At 46.3% G+C, this 22,350-nt stretch overlaps 1 protein-coding gene and 1 pseudogene across 1 annotated transcript; both read left to right on the top strand.

Annotated features, from left to right (window-relative positions):
* Positions 1 to 2,043: 2,043 nt before the first annotated feature.
* Positions 2,044 to 8,669, top strand: LOC144333344 (uncharacterized). Its single transcript, XM_077956692.1, has 2 exons — positions 2,044 to 2,232; positions 7,129 to 8,669. Exon 2 carries the CDS (start codon positions 7,136 to 7,138, stop codon positions 7,976 to 7,978), a length of 843 nt encoding a protein of 280 aa, XP_077812818.1. The 5' UTR covers positions 2,044 to 2,232; positions 7,129 to 7,135; the 3' UTR covers positions 7,979 to 8,669.
* Positions 8,670 to 16,332: 7,663 nt separating this feature from the next.
* On the top strand, positions 16,333 to 17,006 carry LOC144333558 (uncharacterized; annotated as a pseudogene).
* Positions 17,007 to 22,350: the final 5,344 nt, after the last annotated feature.

Below are 22,350 nucleotides of genomic sequence, written 5' to 3'. Positions count from 1 at the left end.
TATCGCGGCCCTCTTGTTGTGCTGGTTTTAAGTCTGACCCGACCTTGTCCCAATCTTCTACATTCATGATTCCATATTCCGGGAACCAAGGAGAATACTTGTCTACCAGATGGAGCAAAGATGTGAGATTTGGGGTACTCACAATTACCTCTCCGCGGTGCAGTAACTGCTGCACAAGGCTTAAGTAATTAGCGAACTTACTCTCAGCTCGACCCACATTTTCCCGAGGTTTCCCTGGAATTCCCCGAGCGCCCTCCTTACCCTAGAGCTTGAAGTGAAAACCTACTCGGGAGTCCTTTGTCGGTCGTCCTCAGCTTTCCACGCTCTGGTGTTCCTTCACTGGATTATTTGTAGAGATTACGGGGAGCCCTGTGTTGGGCACCAGAGACAGCCTGGGCAACCGAGGAAGACCCCGGTTTCTACCAAAAAAAAAAAAAAAATTAGCAGGGTGTGGTGTCGCTTGCCTGCAATCTCAGCTACTCCATGAGAAGTCAGACAAAACCTGCCACCAGAGACTGATTTTCTTCTAAAATGCTTTCTCCAAAATATTTTTAAAACAAAAGGGGGAAATTGGAAAGGAAAATATTTTGGGCCCCCCAAATCACTAAGATAAAGGGAAAAGTCAATCTGGGAATTGCTTAGGGCAAACCTGCCTCCCATTCTATTCAAAGTCATCCGCTGCTGGCTGAGAAGAATGCATATCTTATTGCCTCCTTTGGAAAGGCTCATCAGAAACTCAGAAGAATGCAACCGTTCCTCTCTCACCTGCCTGTGACCTGGAAGCCCCCTCCTGGCTTCGAGTTGACCCACTTTTGCTTCAGGTTGTACCGGATCAAACCAGTGTTCATCTTACATATGTTGATTGATGTCTCCTGTCTCCCTAAAATGTGTAAAACTGTCAGATACAGTCAGTTTCTCTTCCAAGGTTTGGCATGTTAACGTTCTTGTGTTTTGTTCTCCAACTCAACTTTCTTGTTCTCCATGCCTCCTTGCCCTTAGTTACTGTAAACAACCTTCCCTCCGTCAGTTCTAATCAATAACTCACATCTGTTCCCTTGGTTACCTGCTCTGCACCCATTTCTCCCTTCCAAACCACACGTCCCACCGTTGTAACTCACAACTCCCTTCCCTCTTCCTTATTTGGGAAAATATTCACAAATAGCCAACGGGGTCAGTGTAGATCTTGAGGTCTGGCCCCAGCCCATGCCAGAGGTAAGGACTGCATTAGGAATAAAAACCCCTGCTTTCCTTTGTTCCGTGTGCTCTTGCGATTGTGATTGATGCGAGCAGCACGCTTCCACAGAGGTAAATTGCGTTGCTGAGAAAACTTTTGCTTAAGTGCTGGTTTCACTTTGCGTCACCGAGCATTTATCTCCAACAAAACCAAGCTGTGCTCTGACCACCTTAGGCAACTGTCATCAGGACACCCTGAGGCTGTGTCATGCACAAGCATCCCCAACCTTGGCAAAATAAACTTTCTAAATACTCTTTTCCCCAAATGCTCAGGGAGACTGATTTGAATAATCATAAAACTCCGAGGCTGCACTCCAGCCTGGGCGACAGAGCAAGACTCTCTTTCAGAAATAATAAAATGAAATGAAATGAAATAAAATAAAATAAAAATCAAATCTCCGGTCTCCTGCACAGCCGACTCTGCGTGAATTACTCCTTCTCTATTGCTATTCCCCCCCGTCTTGAGAAACCGGCTCTGTCTAGGTAGCGGGCAAGGTGAACCCACTGGGCAGTTACAGAATTGCCATTATATTGCTTGCAATTTTATATCTTATTACGCAAAATAGCCATAATCTTGTATACAAGGTTAAATGCGAATGTGCTCCTTGCATGGTCAGATCCCAGCGCAGGAAGGATGCACACCCTACAAACCGCTAGGCCAAAACGGTCATTCTGGCCACATCCAGCCTCACGTGAGATCGCAATCTCCTGTCACTCAGGGCCTGAGGGGGCGGGGCCTGAAGCCCCAGACAATCAGGGACGCTGGAGTGGGGGCCCGTCAATCGGGCGCGCCGCCGGAAAGGAGAGGGCGGCTTCCGGGATCTGGCTGGCGGGCGCTTTGTCTCGCCTTCGCCACCGTAGGCTCTTCCTGTGAGTCTCCGCTGCTACTTCCTGGCTCTGGGAGGCCCGGTGGCTCTGCAGCAGCCTCGGCCACCCTGTGACCTGCGGGTGTTGGGACATCCCTAGCTGATGCCGGGACACCCGGGAAGCCGAGGAAAGGTGAGTGGACTGCGCCTGGCTTCCGGAAGTGGGGAAGAGGGCTGGGTGAAACCTGCTGGAACCAGCCATGGGCTGCGGAACCTGCAGACCGAGTCACCGGGCGCAGCCGGGCCTCAGTCCCCTTCTGTGCAGGGCCGGGTGGCGCGGGCAGCGGGGCCCCTGCGTCCTGTCTGTACCTGCGGGCGCCACTTCCGCCGGCTGGAGCCCTCTCGGGAACCCCGCGCCTCCCCCACCCAGGTAGTGCGGTGACCACGGGAGGGTGATCCGGGAGAGCCCCGACTCGGTGTGCGGGGTTCCAGCGTGGGAGGAGCTGTGGTTCATGGAGCTTCCAGTCCCACCTTTCTCCCCCTAAAATTAACCTGAGGCTTTGTTAAAACGTTAAAGGGCGTGTTTCAGCAAACACGATTCATAAACGGGTACTGCAGTCATGGTTTGTGGTTTGGGGTCCACAGGAGGGGCGTAAATGAGAGTCTTTGATAAGGTGAATGAGGAAGCAAACCATACATATATATACACACACATATATATATATATTTTTTTTTTCTTTTTTTTTTGGGACGGAGTCTTACCCTGTCGCCAGGCTAGAGTGCAATGATGCAGTCTCAGCTCACTGCAACCTCTGACTCCCGGGTTTAAGCGATTCTTCTGCCTCAGCCTCCCAAGTAGCTGGGCTTATAGGCGCCACCACCACGTCCAGCTAATTTTTGTATGTTTAGTAGAGACAAGGTTTCGCCATGTTGGCTAGGTTGGTTTCGAACTCCTGACCTTAATTGATCACCCTCCTCGGCCTCCTAAAGCGCCGGGATTACAGGCGTGAGGCACCTTGGCCAAAATATTTTTCTGTTTCCAAACATTTTACATGAGAGGAAAGCGGAGAATAAATCATCTGACACTCTACTGTAAAAAAAAATCTTTGTGCCTCTCTTCTTTTCATCTTTCCTAAGTGTACATATTACCAAAATGTCTTTAGGTTGAGGTCCCCCCGTGAAAACTTGACAGGGTGTTGTGTCCTCAGCCACTCTCCTGTCTTTTCCTAGTCCTGGCATTTAGAACTGTCTGGGGATGACCCAGGATACCCACAGTGGCCATGTCTATTGGAGGGTCTAGTGAGTATCAGCCCCGGGGTCATCTCATCCCCAAGGACAGCCTGAGGTATGGGATAGAGTCTCTCAGGGGAGCAGCTGGATGCTCTTGGCCTTAGAAGAATCTCCTGGTATAGTTTCATCTAAAATGGTGACCCCTTAGGGTCATTAAAATTTTAGGACATTAAAATTAATGGACAATACAATGTAATGTCATGAAAGTTAGGTCATTAAAATTATTCCTCCGGCCCGAGTTTTTATTCCTCGAAGACACATTGATGGTTTGCCAATTGGATGCTGATATTGAGAGGAAAAGGCAGAAATGATTTCTGCTCTCTAGCTTGTCTCAGACCTGTGAAGAGAGAAAAACCGTCCCAAAGGACAAGGAAAACCCACCCCAGAGAGGATGTGCAAGAACCTGAATATTAAAATGCACTTAAGGCACACAGGAGGACAAAGAGCACTGCCAGTGCCTCGTAGGTGGTCATTGAGTACTTTACTGAACAGGATGGGTGTCCTAAGGGACAGAATGGCCTGCCGTGACACTTAGAAAGGTCTGCGTTGGAGTCAGCACTGCCTCTCCCTGAGTTTGTTACCTTGCAAAGGCTTGTCCGCTTGTTTGAGTTTCAGGTTTTCACTGACTGTAAGATACATTTTGTCAGTACAGCTTGAAAGATAAAAATACTATTTCCAAAGAGGTAGGGTAAAATGATGTATTTCATTTACTAAAAATTCGTATTTATTTCTTCCCCAGAGTGAGTGTAGTAAGTTTTAAAGTTCTGTTCTTTTTAAGGGTAATTTCAAATGGAATTGTAGGACTTAGCTTTGTAAATGCTACTGGTGAAATAAAAGTGTGTTAGATAAATTGATGATTTATAAAGATTCACCAAAATGTCAGTTCCCCTCTTGTAGCTTGGTGAAGAATTTATGACAGTGGACACATGTGTATCCTCTTATCTGGGTGTCTGAGTGTTGTTTTTTGTTTTTTGGAGATGCTGTCTTGCTCTGTAGCCTGGCTAGAGTGCAGTGGCGCCATCTCTGCTTACTGCAACCTCCGCCTCCCGAGTTCAAGTGATTCTCCTGTGTCAGCCTCCCGAGGAACTGGGATTATAGGCGCCCACCACCACACCCAGCTAATTTTCATATTTTTAGTAAACACAGGGTTTTAGGCCTGGCACGGTGGCTTATGCCTGTAATCCCAGTCCTTTGGGAGGCCAAGGTGGTTGGATCACGAGGTCAGGAGATCCAGAGCAGCCTGGCCAACATGGTGAAACCCTGTCTCTACTAAAAATACGAAAAAATTAGCTGAGCGTGGTGGCAGGCACCTGTAATCCCAGCTACTCGGGAGGCTGAGGCAAGAGAATTGCTTGAACCCAGGAGATGGAGGTTGCAGTGAGCCAAGATCTTGCCACTGCACCCCAGCCCAAGGGACAATGCGAGACTCCGTCTCAAAAACAAATAAACAAACAAACAACAAAAAGACGGGATTTTTGCCATGTTGGCCAGACTGGTCTCAACCTCCTAACCTCAGGTGATCCCCTGCCTCAGCCTCCCAAGGTGCTGGGATTACAGGCGTGAGCCACGACGCCTGGCCCACTCTATTTTCCTTTTATCCCCTAAATTTTAATATGTTTGAGTTTGTCTGTTCCTTTATCACTTTTTTCGTACATAAAAAAAATTCTGCCTAATCCTTCGTTAAAAAAAAATCTTCCAGTGACTTCTGAAAGTATTCTGGTTTTATCTTTTGTATTTGAATATATAATAAGATGATTATTGTTCATGGAATAGAGAAGAATGCAATGCATTTTCCCAAGTAGATGCCAGCCTGGTTTGTCCTCATATTTAAAGTGCATGTAATTTGTTTTTCTATTCTATAGTGCCTACTCTATCATTCCTCAACTTTCCACATAGATGCTGGGTCATTAAGACTTTTTTTTTCCTTTGGTCTGCTTGCTCATCTCTTTGCTAACACTGTGCTGTCCTGAATATTTTTGCTTGAAAATCTTAGAAGTATGTTAGACAAGCCATCACTCTTTTTTTAGATGACTGAAAATGATTAGACATTGGTCATTTTTACTGCATATGAAAGAGTAGCTTTTCTTGCCTAAAACCACCTGATTTGGGAATTTATGTGGTTTCATAGGAATAGCATCTGGAAGTGGTGACGTTAATGTCATTTTAAAAAGCATGTGTCCTATTTCCTCTTATTCCTTTCTGCCTTGATATTGTGCAATAGAAATTTGAAAAATTGTTGTATTAGTATTGTTAAATATCAATTATTGGTTTTATTTACTACTCAATTAAATTTAATAAGCCTATTCTCTCTTGGTGTAATCACGTGGAATGGGTTCACTTCCCCAGTTAACAAGTGACAGCACATGTAAAATATTGTCTACCAGGGAAATTCATTGAACACTTAGTGTTCAGACTGTGTTTTTGAGTCTGGTTCCCTAAGCACCACTGCAGTGACACAAAATAATAGACTTTCAGCAGAAGAAGTTTTGGAAAATATACTGCATAAGCCATTTAGATGCAGTGAGTCATTCTTATTACTTGGGTTGGTGGAATCCCTCTCAAAATGTAAGTTCCTAATACAAACAAAGATTGAACTTTGCGAGCAGGTATTTTTAAGAATAAGTAGTCTCAGGACTGATAATATTAACTCACTTATGCACATCAGGTAGGACTTTAGTATGACAGGTACTAGAAATGTACAAAGTGAAGTTAAAAGGTAACTCCTAGCAGCATATCGTAATCTCACTCCCTGGATTCTCTAATGAGATGGGTGTTTCTACTTTGCTGTTGCCTTTTTGAATAGTTCAATTCTAGCATTAGTACTGCTGTGTGGGAGGGAGTATGTGTGAACAGAGTAAGAGTTGTGACAATCAAGTCATAGAATAAATGCTTGGAAATTTTAGAATCATGTAAACAGCTTATGAATTGAGTATACATTCCCAGTGCTCTCAGTCTCACTCATCCTTCTATCCACATATGTGGAATGTTTTAGGACTCCATGACTTTTGAGGATGTGGCTGTGAACTTTACCCAGCAGGAATGGGCTTTGCTAGATTCTTCTCAGAAGAATCTCTACAGAGAAGTGATGCAGGAAACCTGCAGGAACCTGGCTTCTGTATCTAAGAATGACAACACATTTCACTTAATTACAGAAGTATTTCCCTATCATCAGTGCTATTTGTGATTTGGAATGGGGCAAGGGAATGATTTGGTGAATAAATCAGGCATGGGCACTGTGTACAATGAACATGAAATCTAGTAATGTTTCTATAGTTTGAAATAATTCATGATAATTTTGTGCATCTGCATTTTAGGAAAAAACGGAAAGACCAGAATATTGAAGATCACTTCAAAAAACGGGAAAGATAGAAGATAATTTGCACCGAGAAGAGGAAATAAAGTCCTCTGAAGGAATCTTAGCATGTCATGAATTTAAAAACAAGCAATCAAAGCAAATAAGAGTCACTTGAAATTCATTTCCTTTTAGAAAAATTTCACCCAAAATGTAACATACATCAGTGTAGCAGTCAGTGTTTGGAAAACAGTTTACTTGAAAATAGTACTACAAAATTGTATATATGAATGTTACTATTTTGGTCATAGCTGTGTAGGTGGTAGCTGTGTTTTCAGTAGTAGCCCATTTACTTTCAAATAATTCAGTCATGGCACAAAAACAAAAACAAAACAAAACAAAAATGCATTTTCCCTAGTATTGGTAGCAGTGTAAGTCGAAGACCTATGAATGAGTAGAAGGTTATTAAACCAACCAATAGTAATGTGCTTGTCATTTTTTTTACAGAAATCATATGGTACAGAGACTGTGTGAAAGCAAAGAAGGTAGTCAGTATGGACAAGCTGTCAGCCACATTCCAAATCTTGATCTGAATGAGAACATTTCTACTGGATTAAAACAATGTGAATGCAGTATTTGTGGAAAAGTCTTTGTACATCATTCCCTCCTTAATAGGCACATCCTAGCTCACTCAGGATGCAAACCATATGGAGAGAAGCAATATAAATGTGAACAGTGTGGGAAACTCTTTGTTTCTGTTCCAGGTGTTAGAAGACACAGGATAATGCACAGTGGAAATCCAGCTTATAAATGTACGATATGTGGGAAAGCTTTTCATTTTCTCAATTCAGTTGAAAGACATCAGAGAACTCACACAGGAGAAACACCCTATAAATATAAACAATGTGGTAAAGCGTTCACTGTTTCCGGTTCTTGTCTAATACATGGACGAACTCACACTGGAGAGAAACCCTACGAATGTAAGGAATGTGGGAAAACACTCAGATTTTCTTGTTTTAAGATGCATGAAAGGACTCACACTGGAGAGAGATGTACCAAATGTGATAAAGCCTTCAGCTGTTCCACTTCCCTTCATGACCATGGAAGCATTCATACTGGAGAGAGACCCTATGAATGTAAACAATGTGGCAAAGCCTTTAGTTGTTTGAGTTCCCTTTGTAACCATAGAAGTACTCATACTGGAGAGAAACCCTATGAATGTAAACAATGTGACCAAGCCTTCAGTCGCCTCAGTTCCCTTCACCTCCACGAAAGAATTCATACTGGAGAAAAACCCTATGAATGTAAGAGATGCGGTAAAGCCTACACTCGTTCCAGTTACCTTATGCGCCACTAAAGAAGTCATGATATAGAGGTTGGGCGTAGTGACTCAGCCTATAATCCCAGCACTTTGGGAGGCCAAGGTGTGTGTATTACTTGAGCCCAGGAGTTCATAACCAGCCTGGATTAAAAGAATGTGAAACAACCTGGGCATCGTGATGAAACCCTGTCTCTACAAAAAATAAAGTAAAGCCGGGCCCGGTGGCTCATGCCAGCTACTCGGGAGGCTGAGGCAGGAGAATGGCGTGAACCTGGGAGGCGGAGCTTGCAGTGAGCCGAGATCGCACCACTGCGCTCCAGCTTGGGCGACAGAAGCAGACTCCGTCTCAAAACAAAAACAAAGAAAATAATTAGCTGGGCATGGTGGCACATTTCAGTTGCCTTAGTTCTTTTTCAAGGACATAAAAGGCCACAGGGGCTTGGGGGGAAGCCCTGTGCATGCGGATCACGAGGTCAGGAGATCGAGACCATCCTGGCCAACATGGTGAAACCTCGTCTCTACTAAAAATACAAAAATAGCTGGGTGTGGTAGCATATGCTTGTAATCCCAGCTACTCAGGAGGCTGAGGCAGGAGAATCACTTGAACCCAGGAGGCGGAGGTTGCAGGGAGCTGAGATTGTGCCACTGCACTCCAGCCTGGCGACAGAGTGAGACTCCATCTCAAAAATAAGTAAATAAATAAATAAAGCCCCTTGAATGTAAGAAATGTGGTAAAACATTTACTCTTTCTCATTCCCTCATAAACATGAAAGAGCTCACACTGCAGAGAAACCTTAAGAATGTAGGAAATGTGGTCAAGCCTTCAGATTTTCCTGAAGATTTGGGAGGGGTCAGAGTGGAGAAAAGGTTTTGAATTTAAATTTATGGTAAGGCCTTCGGTTGTATTAGTTCCATTTGAAGACATCAGCTCATTCCTGAGAAAAACCCTATGAATGTCCAGAATGTTTGGGTGTTTCATTTCTCTCATACCCACTCAAGGACATACGAAAATACACGCTGTAGCTGGCTAGACCTTGTAAATACAAGAATGTACACAGGATTAAAACTCTAATAGTTTAGAAACTGCAAGAATATTTTCAGTTTTAACGTTTACTTGAAAAGCCGTGTGAAAACTCCCACGGGAAAGAAGTTCTATAAGTGAAGCTTTTCTAATTTGGAAAGCCTGATGCAAATTAATTATCGTGCAGTGCTTGAAAAAAATCTATGAAATGTTACACAAGTTACAAGTATATTGTTTTTATCAGTGGCCCATTCTTAAAGAGTCTTGAGTATGCATTTCACCTTATTTTGCGGGGAAACCTTGAGGTGAGAGTTCTGTAAATGTTCTTTAAGCAGTAGTACTTGAATTTCATAGATGATATTTTCTTCAGTTTGTTGGTAGAATTTTTGTCTATTCATTTGATAATGTGCTGGATTCATGGTTGAATTTGGATGTTTTTCTAATATGTAGGTAAGTTTAATTTTTTTTATTTCATTATTATTTCTTTTTGAGATGGAGCCTCACTCTGTTGCCCAGGCTAGAGTGCAGTGGTTCGATCTCGGCTCACTGCAACCTCCGCCCCCTGGGTTTAAGCGATTCTCCTGCCTTAGCCTTCCGAGTAGCTGGGACTACAGGTGAACGCCACTACATCCAGCTAATTCTTTGTATTTTTAGTAGAAACAGGGTTTCACCATGTTGGCTAGGCTGGTCTTGAACTCCTGACCTCATGATTTGCCCGCCTCGGCCTCCCAAAGTGCTGGGATTACAGGCATGAGCCACTGCGCCCGGTCAGGTAAGTTTCATTTGTATGTATTGTCCTGTGATTAATGGACCAGTGAATAATGATTGTGAATTCTTGGGATTGTCTTACTAGCCTCATTTGGCAAATTTTGATTATCCCTTGTCCATTATACACATCCCACCTATTTTTATTAAATGAAAAACTACTCTTGATGTAAAGATATTTATTTTTTGCTAATAATGAGTTGGTATTAATTCCTAAGTACATACAGTTTACCCAGGAGACGGAGCTTGCAGTGCGCCGAGATCACACCACTGCATTCCAGCAAGGGTGACAGAGCGAGATTCTGTGTCAAAAAAAAAAAAAAAAAAAAAAAAAAAAGGAATATCCTCACTTTTTAAATGCTATACCACTCTCTACGCTCAAGGTAATCCCTGTTTGGGCCTGTGAGAGCTTACACCATCCTCCTGTATGTAATTAATAACTGATATCTGGCTTATCTGTTTAGTAATAGATGTTATATGTTTAACGGTGCCAGTAAACGTAGGGTGCTAATTCCTTCCTCACCAGTGGGGTGCATGAGATGCTATTGAAACAATTGGCAACACGAATGGAATGGACCAGCCCTCATGCAGGACACCAGCTCAACTTGACCTACCTGCTGTGGGCTGACTGTTCCGTAACACATCAGCAGTCACCTGGGTCAGAACCGTGAGCTGACGATGGGCGTTCCCTTTGGTCTGCACAGTGTTTTGTGGTCTTCAGGTGTTGTCATCTTCTTCCACACTAAAATGCTCTCATCTCCTAGACATCAATGTTTAACTGCACCCCAGCATGACCTTTGGCCTATGCTTAGCAGGCAGTTTTGAGGCCCTGGCTTATGAATGCACAAAAGCACAGCACGTAAGCCAACACATAAGTCCTAATTAGCAAGAATCAGGCTGTATGTCTGTAGTCCCTGCATCTGCTCTGGTCACCATCTCTGTGTGCTTACGGCAGCCATGTGAACATTATTAATTATTTTACACTCCAAGACAATAGTTATTATGTAAGCAGAAGTAGTGGCCTTGTTGGTTTCTTGTGCTGCTGCTCCCCTTGCTGCTGTACCATACAGCCTCCTGATGAGGTGTACATCTATGGTGCCTCATGGTTCAGGCACTGCTGAGTAAAGAAAATGGGAAGAAATAGTTTGATATTAGCCCCTACCGAAGCATATGAAGAAGCGTCTCAGCTGCTTTCATTGAAAAATTCCTGACCAGTGTGTGGGCTTTTCTTATAACTGCTGCTTATCAGCATGTCAAAAGTCTCATCTTCGGACTGCAAGTCTTGACGGCCTTAGTTATAGTGGCCTTACTGCATATGGAGCTAACCCCAGGAAGATGGAGTGACACTCTCTGGAGGATTAGGTGGTCTCCTCCAATGTGGGTTGATGGGCTTCTGAAGTCTTTCCTTTAACCATGCAGAGAGTCTACACTGCCAGTGATCATGTGCCACAACTCTATAGATGTAGAAATTCAAAATATTCTGAAATAGTTTCCATTGAAAGGAAATAGAAAAGCGGTCTGGTGCCACGCTCCGGTTAAGAGAACTAGTAGATGGCTCACAAGAATACTCTGTCGCTACTGTCTGTGCCTCTGTCACAGCAAATATCCTGATCCTTCAGTTTTAAGGGTGCAGGGCCATTTTCTTCCCTTTCTTACTGGTAGTTCTCAAGATAACTGTACGATATGCTGGGAAGGCAATATCCTGATAATCAAGTGACATTGGTCAGAACAGCCCAGCCTCTGTTATAGGCCCTGCTCGAAACGGAATTGCCTTTAACGCTTGTGTCCAGCAAGCCACATCCTGGGAGAAAACCCAATGTGGGCTTATTTCTGGGGTCCCTCAGTTGTAGTGCAAGTGAAGCATTTATAGTCAAAACTGCATCCATCTGCTCTGGGTAGCCTTCCTGATCTTGTGGTAGTGGTTCATATTGAATCCTAGACTTCTGTTGTCTTTTGTTTGCTATTTGTAAGTAGTAAATTCACTTCATGGAATTTATCTATGAATGTATTTGGCCTCATTGTACTCAGAAAAGTTGGTAGCCATTGCACAGTGAACCCGCTTCATAACTGGTGAAAACACCTATGGCCCCCTTGTGCACAGCAAGGAGGTTCATTCAGCCAAACATAAACTTCACGTTTATAAAACCCTATAGCACAATTATTACCATGTGGGAGGCCTTTAACAATGGTGATGCTGATTTGAAAAACTCTGAAGGAAGAAATTTACCCAAATGGGTTGGGTACATGGGAGTTCCTCCTAATTCCAAGAAACCCTTACTCCCCTCCACCTAAAAAGAGTGGAGAGGCTGGGTGTGGTGGCTCAGGCCCGTAATCCGAGCACTTTGGGAGGCCGAGGTGGGCAGATCACAAGGTCAGGGGTTCAAGACCAGCCTGACTAACATGGGGAAGGGCCATCTCTACTAAAAATACAAAAATTAGCCACCAAAGTTGGGAAGCCTCCGTGTCTGAAATTCACAGGTGGCTCAAATAAGAATTATACCTCGGGATACCCCAAAGTTTAAATATGGTATCCTCTATGATATTATGAGGAATTACTGTACATAAATCAGGTTGTCTTCCTTTAACTCTGAAAATCATATTATCTTGCCTAAATTCTCCATAACGCATTGCTCCGCAGTATCCTATAATGGACATGGCTTTTCTGACCAATGAGCACTAAAATTAAGTGTGTGAGACTCACCTATGTTCTTATCAAAATGGAAATCCCTGAATCCCACCAGTTAGAATAACATGACAGAATGTCAGATTTATGGAATATATAAGTTTTCTGTAAGGTTATTAGGTATTGATTCCATTTTATTAATAGATATCTATATATATAGATTACCTATTTCTCCTGTGTTTTAGTATTAATAGATTGTGTCTTTTAATTCATCCAGTTGGTCTAAGTTACCAAGTTTGTGGGTTATGGAGATTGTAATATTCTTTATGATTTTATCATCCATGGGCTCTCTAATATAAAGGCTTCTTTTAATTCTTAAAGTATTAGGTTGGTGCAAAAGTAATTATGGTTTTGGACCATGAATTTTAAATTTGTATAACTAGGCTGCAACACATCTTTATTAATCAAAATAGAACCCATTACAATGGGCTGGGCACAGTGGCTCACGCCTGTAATCCCAGCACTTTGGGAGGCTGAGGCAGGCGGATCAGGAGGTCAGGAGTTTGAGACCAACCTGACCAACATGGTGAAATCCCGTCTCTACTAAAAAGACAAAAAGTAGCCGGGGGTGGTGGCATGTGTCTGTAATCCCAGCTACTCAAGAGGCTGAGGCAGGAGAATCTCTTGAACCCAGGAGGCAGAGGTTGCGGTGAGTCGAGATTGCACCTTTGCACTCTGGCCTGGGTGACAGAGTGAGACTCTGTGAAAAAAAAAAAAAAAAAAAAAAAAAGGAAAAAGAAAAGAAACCATTACAATGAATACATTTTTGCCAATGAGAAATAAACTTGTTTATTCTGTGCTTTCAAGGTTGGATGAACTCTTGACAAGCATTTTCTGCATCCTGCTGGTTGTGTACTTGTTTTCCCTGCAAAAAGTTGTCAAGATGCTTAAAGAAGTGGTAGTTGGTTGGCGGTAGTGGGAGTAGTATCATCATCTCTTCCTTTAGATGACAGGAACAATATCACAGGGTGGGTGTACACCCTGTGTGTTTTTGGAAGCAATGTCATTCTCTCTTCTTTTAGGTTTTAGGATTCATATCACAGGCGGGGTATACACCCCTTGTTATATTGGATGGAATCTCATTTTCTTTCAACCTGTATCTTTAGAACAATATCCCATGGCAGCTGTCCATCCCTTCAATATTGGTACTAACACCATCTTCTCCTTTCCTGGATATAAGAAACAGTATCACAGGAGGGGTGTACACCCCTTGCAATACTGGTAGTAATATCACCTCTCCCCTGTGGTTATTAAGGACAAAATCCCAAGGTGGCTGTATGGTTCCTACTTTATTGGGAGTAGTATTATCCACTCACCCCCTGAATAAGAGGAACCATATCACTGAAGAAGTGTCCACCCACTTCGATATTGTCAGCCATGTCATCTTCTTCCCGCCTGGATATTAGGAACGATATCCTAGGGTTAGGGGCTGTGTACACCCACTGCGATATCGAAAGTAAAATCAGCCTCTTTCACGCTGGATATTAGGAACTCTATCACAGGTGTGTGTGCACCTTCTCGTATATTGGGAGTACTATGAGCCTCCACCCCGCTGCATATTAGGAACAATATACAGGGCGCAAGGTGGTTACAGCCCCTGTGATATTGAGAGCAATAGTCTTCTCTTTCCCCTGTACATTAGGGTCTACATCACAGGGGTCTGTACACCTTCTGTGATATTAGGATTAATGTTGTCCTCTCCCCTACTGAATGTCAAAAACAGTATCACAGAAGGGTGTACACCCCCTGCGATATGGCCAGTAATATCATCGTCTCTACCTTTTGATACTAGGAACAACATCACAGAGGGTGTGTACACTCCCCTGTGATATAGGGCATAATGTTATCCTCTCTTCCCCTGGATATTAGGACCGATATCCCTGGTGGTGGGAGGTGGAGTACATTAAGAACAATATCACTGGGTGGGTGTACACCCCCTGCGATACTGGGTGTAGTATCATCCTCGCTTCCCTAGGATATTAAGAACAATATCACAGGAGGCATGTACCACCACAGCCCCTGCGTTATTGGGAGCAATAGCATTTTCTCCCCCTCTCAATATAAGGAACAATATCCCAGGATGGGTGTACATGCCCTGCGATATTGGGCGTAATGTCTTCGTCTTCCAACGTGGATATTGGGTGTAGTGTCACAGGGGGGTGTATGCCTTCTTCGATATTGGGAGTAATATCACCCTCTCCCCTCAGGATTGTAGGCAAAATATCAAAGGAGTTTTACAACACATGAGATATGAGCAGTAATGTCATCCTCTCCCCACCTAGACGTTAGGAACTGTATCACAGGCTACTGTACACTTCTTGCCATATTGGGAGTCATATCATCCTCTCCCATCATGGATATTAAGAACAATATTACAAAGGAGGTGTATACCGCCTGCCATATTGAGAGAAATATGTTGCTCTCCCTTTCGGGATATTAGGAACAATATCGCAGGAGGTGTGTATAACCACTGCGATATTGGGAGTAATATCATCCTCTCTCCCTGAATATAAGAAACAATATCACAGGAGGATGTACATACCCTGTGATATTGGGAGTCACATCATTTTCTCTCCCTCTGGATATTCGGAACAATATCACAGTGGATATGTACACCCCCTGCGATATTGCCACGAGTATCATCGTCTCCCTCCCAGGATATAGGGAACAATATCACAAGGGGGTGTGCATCCCCTGCAATACTGGGAGTAATATCTTCCTCTCCCCCGCTGGCTATTAGGAGCAATGTCACAGAAGGGGTGTACACTCCCTCCTCTATTGGGAGTGATATCTTCCTCTACTTCCCTGGATATTAGGAACAATGTCACTAGGGAGTGTACACCTCCTGCAATATTGAGACTAATATCATCCTCTCGCCCCCTGGATGTTAGGAACCATATTGCAGGGGTGGTGTACATCCCCTGCGAAATCGGAAGAAATATCATCCTCTCCACCTTTGGAACACTTTTTAACATAGCTTCGTATGTGGGGAGGACTCGAGTGATTAATCGAATGTTTCATCAGGTGCGGTTCTTCTGTTTCCCAGTTTTGACACAACATTTGGTGAAATTTCCAGGGACTCCTTTGGTCAGCTTCACGGTTTCACTGTGTCACTTTCTAATGCAGTATTCTTTGGGAGTCTTTCAAATTAAGTGCCATCATTTAAAAATAAGTTTTATAATATGCAGTTTCAGGTGAATTCTTTACCTTTGTGTCTCAGGCAGTGGCTCCCCACCTGTGAGTAGTCAGAAAGGTTCACGCAGTTTTCCAGGGCGGCCTTTGCATTTACTGGAACTATTAAGAGCTCATTCCTGCTTCGGCCGTGATTGACACGCAGTGCACGTGAGGCCGTGTGTGGCTTAGTGTCTTCTGCAGGCTTAGAGGTCACTTTCTGTTCTTCCCCAAGCCTGCTCTGCTGTGCCGAGTGTTCACTGCGGGCGACGGTCACACTGTCTGGCACATGCCACCGATGCCACAGGGCAGGCTCCATGTATTGGAGCCTGCAGAATGGCAGAGTCCGGCCTCCTCGCCGCCCTTCAGGGGGAGCAAAAAGCGCAAGCCTGTTATCAGAGCTGTGCTAGCCCAGAAAGCCTCCGAACAGGTTTAATTTAGGAATCAGCTCCTACCAACTGCCCATGTTTAGGATGTGTTTGAGTTTTTGTGATTTTTCCTGCACTGAAGCTACTGGGCTGGCTCTGAGTCACTGTCATGTGACTTCAGGTTGCCCCGACGGGAAGCGGAGGGGGAGGAGGGCCGCACAGAGGCTTGCAGCCGTGATAAGGAAGGGCTTGTTGCCTCTTGGGACAGCGAGTTCAAACTCTTTGTAATTGTCAGCGTAAATAGTGACCCGCTGAGGACATGGCTGTAATTCAGGGTGGCATGGTGGATTGTCATCCTTGATATCAGGTACCTGCCTCTAAAATGACGGTACCCGTAGTGCGGCTCCAGGAGGGCAGCTCCTGCCAAACACACGTGCTCCTGGACCCGCGCCTGAAGCCACGGTCATGCTGCCAGCCAGGCCTGCAGCTGTGGGTGCAGCGGGGTCTTCATGGCACTGAGCACCTCCCTCGTTTGCTTGTGGGGCCCAGCCCTCCGTTCCTCCCTGTCCCCAGTGCGGCTTCTCCCAGGGTTCTCCCAGCCCCGTGCACACCTCCGTCTTCACAGCTTCCCTAGTTTTCTCGTGGGCGGCCCAGGTGGGCGCCTGGGCAGGGATCGTGTGTTAGTCGAGTTCTTTCCAGCCTTCCCTGGCTAGTGGCTCAACAGGTCCCTTCAGATGAGTCAGCCAGCTGTGTGCCCGCGTGTTCAGGATACTTGTCAAGGTCCTTCCTCAGAGCAAGACCGACACTCACCTCCTCCATAGGACTTTGGAGCCCACCCTGGAGAGACGCCAGCCACATCCAGAGGGGCCGCCCGGGTCCCCGTGGGCTGGTGGGAGTGACTTCTGAGCCACTCGAGGCCCCACTTTGTGTTCCTACACCCCACAAAGTCACTTAAAGCGCCATGTTCTGGTGCCGTGTGCCTCTCAAGTGTGGCAGACAAGCCTGGACGGGGATCTGAGCGGGCACTGCCTTCCTCAGGCTGCGCTTGTGTTTTAGGGCCCCAGGAACACTCGTGGCTGTGATTCTAGCCACTGTCTCGGCTTCCCTAGAGGGTGTCACCCGCAGCCTCAGGGCAACATCGGCAGCCACCGAGGAGCCAGCACGTCCGATGTTGGTCTCACTCAGTCCTTCTCGACTTTGGTGACAGAGGAGACAGCAAAACTTCAGCTGGGAGCCCCAGGCCTTCTCTGCTTGGGGCCCTGGGACTGAGATAGCAGAGATCCTGCCATCCACGTGCTGGGGGCCCCGCTGTGCGGCTCCCTCCTCTGGTCAGGGGCCGCTCCCTTGGGCTGGGCAGCTCCGGGTCCTCGCACTCAGGGGCTCAGGGCAGGTCCTGGATGCAGAGAGAAGGAGAAGGGTGGCAGTTTGAGCCCAACTGTGTTGGCTTCATCTTCTGCCTCTTGTCGCTAAATACATTTGCAAAGTTTTCCAGATGAAAACTCAGAAGGGATTTTTAATGACTGGAATCTGTGAATTCCATGGAAGCCAAGTTTGTCCACCTCTTTCACCCATCTCACTTCTCCCCGTTGGGGCTGATTTTGGCAGCGATCATAGAGGCAGGGACGCAAGGGATGGTGGCCAGCCCTTGGCCCTGTGTCCCTCCTCTCCTTCCCTCAGCGCCACAGCATTTTGGTGTCATCCCCTTCCCTGCATGTGTCCTCATGAAAACCAAGTGCGGCTGGAGGGAGATGCCTGTGCCCACTCCCGTGACCTTCCCGGCCAGGCTGGCTGCAGCGGCCCCTCGGCAGGCATCTTTGTGGTGCTGCCTCCGTGCCCCTCCCATCACCTGACGCTCGTGCTCCTGAATCTTCATGCGTGTGCTCTGTGCAGCCACCTCACGGGCTCCCTGGGAACGGAGACAGTGTCTCACACTGGTCAGAATGCTCTTCTCTGTCCACTGAATAGTCCAACACAGAATCATTCCTCTGCGATTATTTACGCTTTGTTATGTAGAACTGGAATAAAGAAAAAGTGAATTTAGACATTACAGCCATCAGGTTGAAGCTTAGTAATTGCATTAGGGAATTAAATGGAAGCATTTGAGCTTCTCGAGTTCTAATTCCACATCTTCGTATCCCCATCACCCCATATCCAGTGTCTAACAGAGCTCTTGGTCTAGGAGTTTCTTGATAAATGCTTACTGAATTGAACTGGACTGAGCTTAACATTCCCACCCAGAGTTAGAAGCCAGTCCCTGAATAAATTGCATTTAGAATATGAGTTTGATGTTACTGTGGTAAGGGGTATCCTACACATCATAATTCCTAGTCAATATCGGGTATTTAGTCAAATAGACTCAAGTATAGAGAAGCATAGGCCCATCTGGCAAAAGGGCAAGGCACGGTGCTTTAGGTCCAGGTCCCCAATATCAACTATGAAAATAAAACGTCAACTCCAATGACAGCCCTGTCCTCAGCTGGTCACTGTTTACGCTAACAATTATAAACAGCTTGAACTTGCTGTCCTGAGAGGCAACACACCCTCCATTCTCTCTGCAGTGTAGCTGCCTTGGTGGATGGAACATGCCCCTCCTCCCTCCCTCCCCCATACCTCCCTCCCCCCTCCTCTCTCCCTCCTTCCCCCTTCCTCTCTCCCTCCTTCCCCCCTCCTTCTTCCTATCTTCTCTCACTTTTCTCCCCCCACCTTCTCTCCTGGACAAGGGGCAGAAGAGAGGAGACCTCCGGAATCTTCTGCTTCATCCAAGCAGCTTGGGGGCAGCATCAACAGCTGCAATTTGGCTGCCCCAGCAGGTGCCTCAGGGCAGCCTTTCTAATGGGAATCCTGGAATCATGTCTTTCCTTAATGTGTCCTAAAGGCTGGAGGACATGAAGTGAAACAATGCTCCATGCTCAGTCCTGTGATTTTGTGTATTTATTGGACTTACTTTGAAATTTAACTAAATGATACCCAAGGTAGAGCATGAAAAAAAAGAAAAAACAGGCTATGGTGTTTGAAAAACAAACAAAACCGTTTGGTTTGTTGGTTTGTTCTTAGACCTTCACAGGCTCCTAGGTCACACGTTTCAGTTTCTCAGCAAGTGACATTCTCTGCAGAAGCTGTGTCAGTCTCTTGTTTGATGATGTCAGCCACAGCAGAAAGAAGCACTCCGTAGGCCCCGTGCTCAGCACCTTGGCGTGAGCTCCTGCCATCTTCTGTTCATGCTCATCACAGCTCTGTGCAGTGGGCATCCTCCTGATCCCTGTGGGAGGATGGAGGATGGAGGCGGAAGGGTGAGTGATGGCAGGATCACATGAGGGGTCTCTCCCGAGGTAGGGAGGGGAACTGGCCCAGGACCTTAGTGCCCATCACATCCTTCTTCCTCCTCCTCTGCCTCTCTGTGACTGTTTGACTCAGGCTGCAGGGACAGACATGAGTACGTGCAGAGCCTGTGTGCACCCCTGGGAATGTGTGCTCATATTGGCAGGGAGGGATGTGAGTGTGTACAGAGCGTGTGTGCACACCTTGGCGGTGTATGCCGGCGTTGGCAGGGACAGATGTGAGCGCGTATGGAATGTGTGTGTACACCTTGGGGATGTGTGCTGGCATTGGCAGGGACAGATGTGTACAGAGCGTGTGTGCACACGTCGGGGTGTGTGCTGTTGTTGGCATGGACAGACGTGAGCGTGTACAGAGTGTGTGTGCACACGTGGGGGTGTGTGCTGGTGTTGACAGGGACAGATGTGTACAGAGCGTGTGTGCACACCTGGGGGTGTGTGCTTATGTTGTTTTGTAAGCAGCAAATACGTGGCCCATTGCGTCGGGCGGCCCTGTGCCCATGCTGAGTCCGTCAGTGGCCCTCGGGTTGGGGTCTCCATCTGCCCAGACAGCACTCGAGTGGCTTGAGGTTTCAGATTCTTCCTCTACGGATACTTGGGCCTCCTCAGGACCAAACATAAGAACCAGCCAACTGCAAACTACAAGAACGTTCAAATGCATCTTCAGTAGGAAAAACAAAAGCAATTGGAAAAATTTTCCAACGTGACCCCATGGTTAAGCCGTTAGATACTCCAGCCAACAGATTGAGTCACTTTAAAATTCACACCAATTAAAATGGTTGTGAGAGTTGCAGAGCTTTACCGCTAAACCTTGAAATAATTGAAGCGTTCTGCTCCACTTGCTTACAAACTAGAGTTGGGGATACCTTTCAGTCCAAAGTAGCAACCTTCTAAATCCAGCTTAGATGCGAGGCTCCCACTGACACAGGAAGAGACAGTGGCCCTTGATTATTCTCCTGTGTTCAGATACTGTGTCATTTCTTTTTTTTTTTTTTTTTTTGTATCCTGATCATCACTTCTGCTTTTCCAATTCAAACTAAAGGGAGTTTAGTTCTGTTTTGGAGAAGCTGTGGTTAGTGGTTTCTTTTCATGGTTTGCTTAATCTCTTAAGTCTGGTGCTTACTTTACCCAAATAGACTTTTCTTTAGTACGACAGTGCCTTAACCCAGGGCTTCTCCCTCCATATCTGCTCCCCAGGAGGCTCCCTAGGAATGGGCGCTGGAGATCCAGCCCCTCTCCATGTGCCGTTTTCTTTGAGTCCAAGGTAGCTTTGGCTCAGAGAAGAAAAGAGGCCTCCGGGTTAGGTGCCTCTGACTGCTTGCTTGTGAAATGTTTAATGATAAGGCGACTTCCAAACTAATTTACACATTGATAGTTGTAGCTTGAAGTATCACCGCAGTCATAAGAACAAGAAACACTCCCATAAAGTAGATAAGCAGAGAAAAGCCATAGAAGTTTAATAAAGCGCAAATAAAATGGTGTTGTAAGAATGTCCAGTGGGAAATGCTCTCAGTCCAGCCAGATCCAGCTGTGGCGTCAGTCCAGCTGTGGCATCCTCCTGTAAAAACATTCAGCCACGTGTGGCCCTGATCGCAATCACTACTCTGAATTGTGATCCAGAATGTTGTGGGGGCCGATGCCGGGACTGTTCTAGCAGTTGAGTCTCATTGGGCGTCACGGTGGTGATGTGCTTAGCGCGGCCAGCTGGGCTGAGTGGTGGCCACCCGTGCACTCGCCACGTGCAGCCGTTATTCTGGTGATGGGGTTGCATGCGGAGCGGCTTGTCCAGCTGGGCAATTAAAGTACTGAGAACCCAACGGCGGGCGGGTGCCTCCCGACATGGGAGCTGTCTTTTTTATCCAGGGCCCTGTGGCGCTGCAGACCCCTGCCGCCAGTCTGAGCTCACAAGGAGGTACCGGAGGGCTCTGCTGGGGCATGGAGGTCCCTGAGCAGGTGGTCACTTATTGCTTGTGGAGTGGTCCATGGTCTGTGAGTTTATTCTCGGGGTTTGTGTGGGCGAGGTTAACCAGTTCACAGCTGGGCACTTACCCCTTCCACAGGTGACACTAGTTAAAGTGGAATCTATATTAGCTCACACGGGAGTGTGTGAGGAGCTGGGAGGGTGGGGAGGCTTGGCCCTAGCACTAGATCCCGGTCTCCTGACGTTTCTGCGTCTTCCAGTTGAGGGGCCGTCAGAGCCGCTGTGGGTCCTGAAGACAGTGGGTGCCATATGGACCAGGGGATGCGGAAGCCTCTAGAGGCTGCGGGAGGCAAGGAGACGGTCGCTTCTCCAGAGCCAGCCCTGCCGCCACTTCGACGTTAGATGGTGGGACCTGTTTTGGACTCCAGCTTCCAGAAATGTGAGAAAATAAGTCAGAGTTTAGGGCGCTAAATTTGGGGTGATTTAGTGGAGAAATAGAAAACTAGCCCACAAAGGTGCACGCATTGAAATGTGCTCTGTCCAGGTGTTCACAGTGGTGTGAGGGGGATGGCATCGGGGTTCTGGGAACTGTGCAGTTTTACTGAAGGAAGGGGGCTCGCCACGCCTTTCCTCATATAACTGAAGGTATGTATGCCTGCCACACTGCCCAGGAGACAGGGACTAGAATTCTGAGTTTATTTCTTATGGGAACCAAGCCACAGTCAGAACACGGTGAGGGCCGAGACGAGCTTCCTACAGCCTGAACTGGGAAGAGGAATCGCAAGTAGTTTGTGTTTTTCTACACAGACCTGTCCTTTTCAGGTTTTGTTAAGTTTTGGAAAAAGGGAGAAGCCAGGCACACCTCGGCGAGGGACAGTGTTTCTGGAGGTGGTGCGGCTTCAGCCTGAACGTGGCCGTGTGGTTGGGAGGCTCAGAAACTGCCCTCCAAGGGCACTCATCTATTCCTTATTGCAGTAATACCTCGTTTACAGAAATCCACAGAAATTACAGTGTGGGAGGCTTCTGGTCTGGATGGGTTTGGACCGAGGTCACGGGGTGTTGTCCCAAGTGCTAATCCTGATCTGGCAGAGGCTCTGTTCCCAAATAATTATTCCACAGTTTCAGAGCCTATATCTGAGTGATA

This window comes from Macaca mulatta, chromosome 12, assembly GCF_049350105.2.
Source record: "Macaca mulatta isolate MMU2019108-1 chromosome 12, T2T-MMU8v2.0, whole genome shotgun sequence".
Classification (NCBI taxonomy): domain Eukaryota; kingdom Metazoa; phylum Chordata; class Mammalia; order Primates; family Cercopithecidae; genus Macaca; species Macaca mulatta.
The sequence above is the reverse complement of the archived record's forward strand: the minus strand, read 5'-3'. Positions and strand labels throughout refer to the sequence as shown.

Excerpts from the sequence above, each read along its gene's own strand:
- LOC144333344 (XM_077956692.1), top strand. The coding sequence starts at position 7,136 with ATGGTACAGAGACTGTGTGAAAGCAAAGAAGGTAGTCAGTATGGACAA.